This window comes from Triticum urartu, chromosome 2A (genome assembly GCF_056163025.1).
Source record: "Triticum urartu cultivar PI428250 chromosome 2A, HENAU_Tu73, whole genome shotgun sequence".
In the NCBI taxonomy this organism is placed as follows: domain Eukaryota; kingdom Viridiplantae; phylum Streptophyta; class Magnoliopsida; order Poales; family Poaceae; genus Triticum; species Triticum urartu.
The window spans coordinates 727,257,709-727,264,883 of NC_141874.1; the positions used below are offsets into that span (position 1 = coordinate 727,257,709).

The 7,175-nt window shown below is 53.6% G+C and overlaps 1 protein-coding gene across 1 annotated transcript; it reads right to left on the bottom strand.

Moving 5' to 3' along the window:
* Positions 1–514: 514 nt before the first annotated feature.
* On the bottom strand, positions 515–2,109 carry LOC125534355 (uncharacterized). The gene is made up of 2 exons (XM_048697610.2): positions 1,167–2,109; positions 515–1,061 (listed from the first exon to the last, which is right to left on the bottom strand). The coding sequence occupies exons 1-2, from the start codon at positions 2,107–2,109 to the stop codon at positions 952–954; spliced, it is 1,053 nt and encodes a 350-aa protein (XP_048553567.2). The 3' UTR covers positions 515–951.
* Between the last annotated feature and the right edge of the window lie 5,066 nt (positions 2,110–7,175).

Here is a 7,175-nt window from a genome sequence, read left to right on the forward strand (position 1 = left end):
CCGCACCGCTTCAGTTAGAAAACCGCACTGCATCAAATGTTCACTTACGATATGAACAACATCAGACACCCGACCGCACTGCTTCAGTTAGAAAACCGGCACTGCATCAAATGGTCAAGTGAACAACATTACTTTTTTGTCGTTTCTCTACCATTTTTCATTTAACACATCTTTGCACTGCATCAAATGGTCAAGTGAACGACATTATTTTTTTTGTCGTTTCTCTACCATTTTTCATTTAACACATCTTTGCACTTCATTTTCTTCTTTTTTTCTGTTTGGAGTTTTGGGTCTCCACATTGGCGAGCTGTACACGTGCGAAGAAGCGAACCACATGGTCGAGGGAAATGAGCCGCAACACAATTCGAAATGAACTTATTTGGTAAACAATTCTCAAACGAGTCCATATAACTTTTATACATAAAATCATCAAACACAAAAAAACACCATTTTTGCACTACATGTCCACATGGTCGAAACTGCATGCTCATGTCTGAACATCACCATGTTTCCCTGCAATCAAATGAGTTCCTATAATCTTTATACCAAAAAAAACCCACACAAACACAAAAGCAGCGTCTGCACTGCATGTGCAGATACTCCAAACTGTAATTTCTGACCACTTTCAAATAAAGTCCCTATAATTTTTATACATAAACTACTCAAAAAAAAAATGCACCATTTTGCACTGCATGTTCACATGCTCCAAACTGCATGGTACATGCTCAAAAAAAAAATCCTTCTTTGTAGATACACACACATTAACTAAACTACATGGGGCGGCCAACTACTAAAATGCACACGCAGAGGCACCAACTGTAAAACACGGGACAAGCTGACGAGCCGCTGTCGAAACTGCACGCCGACGGACTCCAAGAACCTTCTGCGCACAGTCGAGTAAAACGCATGACGCGCACATCCATACCGGAGCAACGCACAGCCGAAACCAAACTACACGCCCGTCGTCCTCTCACGTGCCTGCGTACTGCACCGGCGACCCAACCGAGCTGCAATGAGAAGCAACCTGCACTTCTCGACATCAGGTGGGGAACAACAGTGAGCTGCAATGAGAAGCAACAGTGAGCCCTTGCCAGTGCAGCTCCTGCAACAAAAATATATTAGGAGAGGTGGGAGAAGGGAAAAGGGGGAATAAGGGCAGTGCTCACCAGAGGATCCCGCCGGCGGACGACCTGTGGAGCTCGTTGAAACACCAAGCCAGTCCAGTACTAGGATTCCACAAAATACAGCAGTGTCCTGTGGGACGTACTTCTCGTCCCCGTGGGCCGAGCTGCACGTGACACCCGCAGCGGCCAACGCTGATAGCCGCGCCTGAACACAGACAAGGACGAGAACAAGGGGAGGAGCAGGACTCCAGCCGTCCGACGGCGGCGCTGCTGTTGCCCTCCTTTCTGCGCCTCCAAGTGGCCACGGTTGTTCTTCGGAGTCATCATTGAGGAGCCCTGGAGCTCGGGATCGAGAACGGCGAGCCTCACGGGAAGAGAACAGCATGGAGTGGAGGGGCGCACCACAGCCGGATCTAGCACGCACGGGATCCACTTGCCATGGATCCACTGGCCTCTGCGGCAGAAGCCAGCGCGAGACAGGCCATGGCACGGCGGAGATTGCTGTAATCCTGCCAGAGGAGAGGGGAGGCTCGTCGGTGATGGAGATGAAGTTCACAGCCGCCCAAGGGAAGATGGGGGGCTGGTTGCCGCACCCATGGCCGTCACGGCCGATTCTGGTTGTGGCTGCGCCGGGGGGCCGTGGTGGCCGGATCCGGTGGTTGAAGCCACACCGGGGCCCGGTGGCGGCGGATCTCGCCACTACTGTGGGTGGCACTGAAGAAAGAGGGGGGAGGGTGGCGGCCGGCGTAGAAGGTGGGGCGTGGGGTTGGGGGAAGGTGAAGCACCGGGGACGGTGGTCGAAGAAAGGTAGAGGGGTGGGGGCACGGTGGCGGCCGGTGGGAGGGGGTTGCTGGCACGCCGGCCATGGGAGGTAGTGAGTTAGGTGGGGGTGTGTTGGGCGAAGGTGGAGGGGATCGGGGCCGGGATTCGTGCGTGTGTAGGGGGTGACCGATGGATTCGTTGAGGTGTTAGCAGAATAAGACATTTTTTGTGCAGAATAAGGTCTTAAGGGGTGTTGTTAGAATATATCCCTGTGTTCGTTAATGACGCCTTACAACCGTACACTCTGGTACGGCCAATACACCAGGGGCTTACGTACCCCACCATGCGGTGTGAAAAGTCCGAACACTTTCACAAGTGCGGCACCCCGAACTTATAGCATTATATGCATCACCTCCGAATCATGTCTTTGGTCAAATGTTGGGCTTGCCCGGCTCCTATGTTTTGGTACCTTACGTTCCGCTCTATCGGCTAAGGTAGCGCTAGGAGAACTACTGCGATTGTGCCCCGGTTCTGTCGGGCTGAGCACCTCAGTAGAGAAAGCTAAAACTGACTGTCATGATAAAGCGAGAGACTGGTCGATGTTCGGTGAGGTTTTTCGAGTCCCTAAAGACTTATGCCGCTTAGGGCGAGGGACCGGCTCTATCCGGCTTACAGGCGTGTATCGCGCCCCAAATTCGGCCTTCCGAATACCAGGGGCTTCGCCAAAATTTAAAATTATAGAATTCTATGGCTAAGTGAGAGTGATAAAGCATTATTAGTCCGGTTGCCTTGTTCGTTGTGCTGAGCACCTCCCTCGAAGGACCCAAACATGGGAACAAGAGTGCTCAGGTTTATCCCGAACACCCCAGCACTCGTGGCATGGGGGCAGAAGCCGAGGACTAGCCATCTCTCAAATTGGATAAACAGCCAAACAGAAGGTAATATTTTAAATTCACACAAGCGTTGCATAGCGCATATGAAACAAGTTTTCATCATACAGGATAAAACGAGCAAGTTTACTCAAATATTACATCTTTCGAACAGTCGTCTGCGATGAGACGGGCGCCCGGCAGAACACCCTCGTAGTACATCTCGGGGTGGCGGTGCTCCTTGCCCTCCGGCGGCCCCTTCTTTATCAGCTTCACGGCGTCTAGCTTGACCCACTGCGTTTTTACACGGGCGAAAGCCCGGCGTGCACCTTCAATGCAGACGGATCGCTTGACGACCTCCAGCCGCGGGCAGGCATCCACAAGCCGTCTCGCCAGGTCGAAGAAGCTGTTCGAAAGGGCGTCGCCAGGCCACAACCGGACTATAAAGCTCTTCATGGCCTGATCGGCCGCCTTATGTAGCTCGACCATCTGCTTCAGCTGGTCACTCATCGGCACCAGATGTTCGGCCTTAGCATACTGAGACCAGAACAACTTCTCCGTCGAGCTTCCGTCCTCGGCCTGGTAAAATTGTGCGGTATCGGACACACTGCGGGGCAAATCTGCGAATGCTCTTGAAGAGCTCCGGATCCGGGTAAGTAATCAGTAATTTACTTTTACATGCTTGCTTTGCATATAGAAAGCCTTACCCGCCGCTATATTCTTCATTGCGTCGATCACTTGGAGGGCCTTCTGGGCCTCGGCCTTGGCACTCTTTGCGCTCTCAAGGGCTGCGGCAAGCTTAGACTCTTGCGTCTTTGAGTCAAACTCTAACGCCTCGTGCTTTGTCATGAGAGCCTGGAGCTCTTGCTGCACCTCGCCCACCCGAGCCTCGTGCTTCTCTCGCTCGGTGCGCTCCTTGGCCACTGTATATTCGGCCTTGGCCAGCGCTTGCTTTAGGGTCGCCACCTCGGTCGTGGCCCCTGGCAAACATACAATAATCCTGTCATTTTTGCAACCACGTCCTCTTTTTTATATACATAGCTATAGACGGGGTATTACTTACCCTTATTCTCCTCGAGCTGCCTCTTGGCAAGGCCGAGCTCTTTCTTGGACCCCTCGAGGTCCTGCTTCAGTACGGCGACCTCCGCAGTTAGTGCGGCGGACGCCAGCAGCAAAGCCTGCATATGCATATTGACATACTTATATTAGACTCCTGCGATATTATTTGATCCTCTGTTCGGCTTTTCTTTGTGAACACCGAACAAAGCACCAGGGGCTACTGTCTATGCGGTAATATTTCTACTACATTTTAAAACACTTACCTCGAAGCCTGTTAGAAGGCTAGCACAGGTGCCGGTGTCAAAACCGGCGGATCTCGGGTAGGGGGTCCCGAACTGTGCGTCTAGGCGGATGGTAACAGGAGGCAGGGGACATGATGTTTTACCCAGGTTCGGGCCCTCTTGATGGAGGTAAAACCCTACGTCCTGCTTGATTAATATTGATGATATGGGTAGTACAAGAGTAGATCTACCATGAGATCAGAGAGGCTAAACCCTAGAAGCTAGCCTATGGTATGATTGTTGTTCGTCCTACGGACTAAAACCCTCCGGTTTATATAGACATCGGAGAGGGCTAGGGTTACACAGAGTCGGTTACGATGGTAGGAGATCTACATATCCATATCGCCAAGCTTGCCTTCCACGCCAAGGAAAGTCCCTTCCGGACACGGGACGAAACCTTCAATCTTGTATCTTCATAGTCCAGGAGTCCGGCCGAAGGTATAGTCCGGCTATCCGGACACCCCCTAATCCAGGACTCCCTCAGTAGCCCCTGAACCAGGCTTCAATGATGACGAGTCCGACGTGCAGATTGTCTTCGGCATTGCAAGGCGGGTTCCTCCTCCAAGTACTTCATAGAAGATTTTGAACACAAAGGTAGTGTCCGGCTCTGCAAAATAAGTTTCCACATATTGCCATAGAGAGAATAATATTTATACAAATCTAATGTGCTGATGTATTCCGTAGCGTGACATCACACTACGGCCAAGTCTTTATTCGAATCATTTTACTGTCCCACCTCAGCGCGTTTAGCGAGGCGGTTTCCTTGGCACGTCTTGTTAAAGCATAGATCGTGTCCCCTTATTCCGGGATTCTCATCATTACGGGTGTGGGTAACCCAACCGCGCCATTGACTACGGCGCTTGGAGATAAGCGAGTTTTACCAGGCTGGTGGGGGCGCATAGTCACGTCCATCCATATAAGGGGATAAGGATCCGCCTTTTCATCCACGCCTTCTTCCTCCTTTGCCTATCCATTTCCGCGCACTCGAGCTCCAGCGCCCAAGTCCGCACACCCCACCTCAACCTTCTCCAGCCATGTCCGGAGTGGGAGGAAAGTGGATGGTCTCCTCCGTCACAGAGGGACACATCAAAAAACTGAGGAAGGCCGAATACTTGTCTAACGACATTGCGCACCGGCTTCCCGAAGAGGGGCAGCTCATCCCCACCCCTAGGACCTATGAGAGGGTGGTGTTCCTCCCCCATTTCCTCCGCGGACTGGGCTTCCCTCTCCACCCATTTGTCCGGGGCTCATGTTCTACTATGGCCTGGATTTCCACGATCTGGCCTCGAACTTTGTCCTCAATATCTCGGCGTTTATCATCGTGTGCGAGGCTTTCTTCTGCATCCGCCCCCATTTCGGCCTATGGCTCAAGACTTTCAATGTCAAGCCGAAGGTGGTGCGCGGCACCCAGACGGAGTGCGGAGGCGCCATGGTGGGCAAGATGCCCAACGTCCTATGGCCCGAGGGCTCCTTCGTGGAGTCCCTAAAGGGGTGGCAATCAGGGTGGTTTTACATCACCGAGCCGCGCGACCCTGAATGGGTCGCAGCCCCCGAGTTCCGATCCGGACCCCCTACACGGCTCACCTCCTGGAAAGAGACGGGCCTGTCGTGGGGTTAAGAAGGAGAGCTGACCGGACTCCAAACATGCGTACAAACCCTGGTGGACAAGAAGCTCAAACTTGTCAACGTAGTCCAGGTTATGCTCATCCGCCAGATACTCCCGTGTCAACAACGGGCTTTCAATCTATGGGAGTTCGACCCGACGCAGCACCGAACTCTGAGCAGGCTCTTCGACACGACGTGCGAAGATGCCTGGAAGGTGCTTTTCAAGGGCGCCGAGGCCCCCGCATCCGCTACCGAGGATCGCGGATTCAGCACGCAACGTCGTGCTCGTGCGGTAAGCTGTTTTTACCTTTTACAGGGTATTAGTTTTTCATAGTTTGACTCCATGCGGGATCTAAGCTCCCTTACCTTTGACAGGATTGGCAGGAGACGTCCGGACAGATCAACTGTCCGGCTCCTTTGCCCGAAGGCCCAGCGGACGCTCGCTTGGTGAAGCTGCTGGTTCCGGCACCCTATGTGGTGCCGGAGAAGAAGGCCACGGGGACTCGAAAGAGTGCCCGACGCCTGGGGGTGTCGGATTCATCATCCGACGACTCCAAGACGCACTCCTCCCGTGAAGACGAGGAGGAGGAAGAAGAGACCTCTCCCCCTCCAGCGGGGGGAGAGAAGAAAAGGAAGGCCGCCCCAACTGGGGAGGCCGAAGGGTCCAAGAAGGGGAAAACCCTTCCTCCGGACGGCTCCACCAATGCCGACGATGGCAAAGAGGAGTGGCTACACAGGGCCAAGCCCCTGGCGAGATCGTAAGTATTCGGACACCAGAGCAATTCATAGTGTTCCTTTCTTGCACAGCTCCTCCTTACGCCGAATATGACTATGCAGTCCGCCCAAGGCCGGGCTCGACGAGTCGTCGAGCGGCTCCCTGGATTCGTCGGATGTGAATGCGCTTCCGACGGCTTCCTCCCCCACCCTACGGACAATGCCGAGGTGGCGTCCCAACAGGTTCCAAGCCAGGAGGAGGTGGTCCTGGAGGCGCCGCAAGGCGACCTCCCGGACTCCAGGCGTAAAGGGGATAGAACCCCCAAGGGCACCGCGCTGGAACCTTCAACGGTTCCGGACTCCGGTAGGCAGCCTCCTTCCAAGAGGGGCAAGCCTACCGAGCCGGTGACCTCCGTCCAACCGGAGGCCGGACAATTTGCTGGAGGTGCTTAACGGCGCCTCCATCGACGAGGAGCACCGCACTATTATGAGTGCGGTGATCCAGAAGGTTCAGTCCGCCAAGAGCGGACTGACTGAAGCCTGTGACGGCCTTCTAACAGGCTTTGAGGTAAGTAAAGAATATGTAAAAATATTACCGCATAGACAGTAGCCCCTGATGCTCTGTTCGGCGTTCGGAAAGAAAAGTCGAATAGAGGATCTAATAACATTCGCAGGAGTCTAACATAATTAAGTCAATATGCGTATGCAGGCTTCGCTGCTGGCCTCCGCCGCACTGACTGCGGAGGTGGATATGCTGAAGC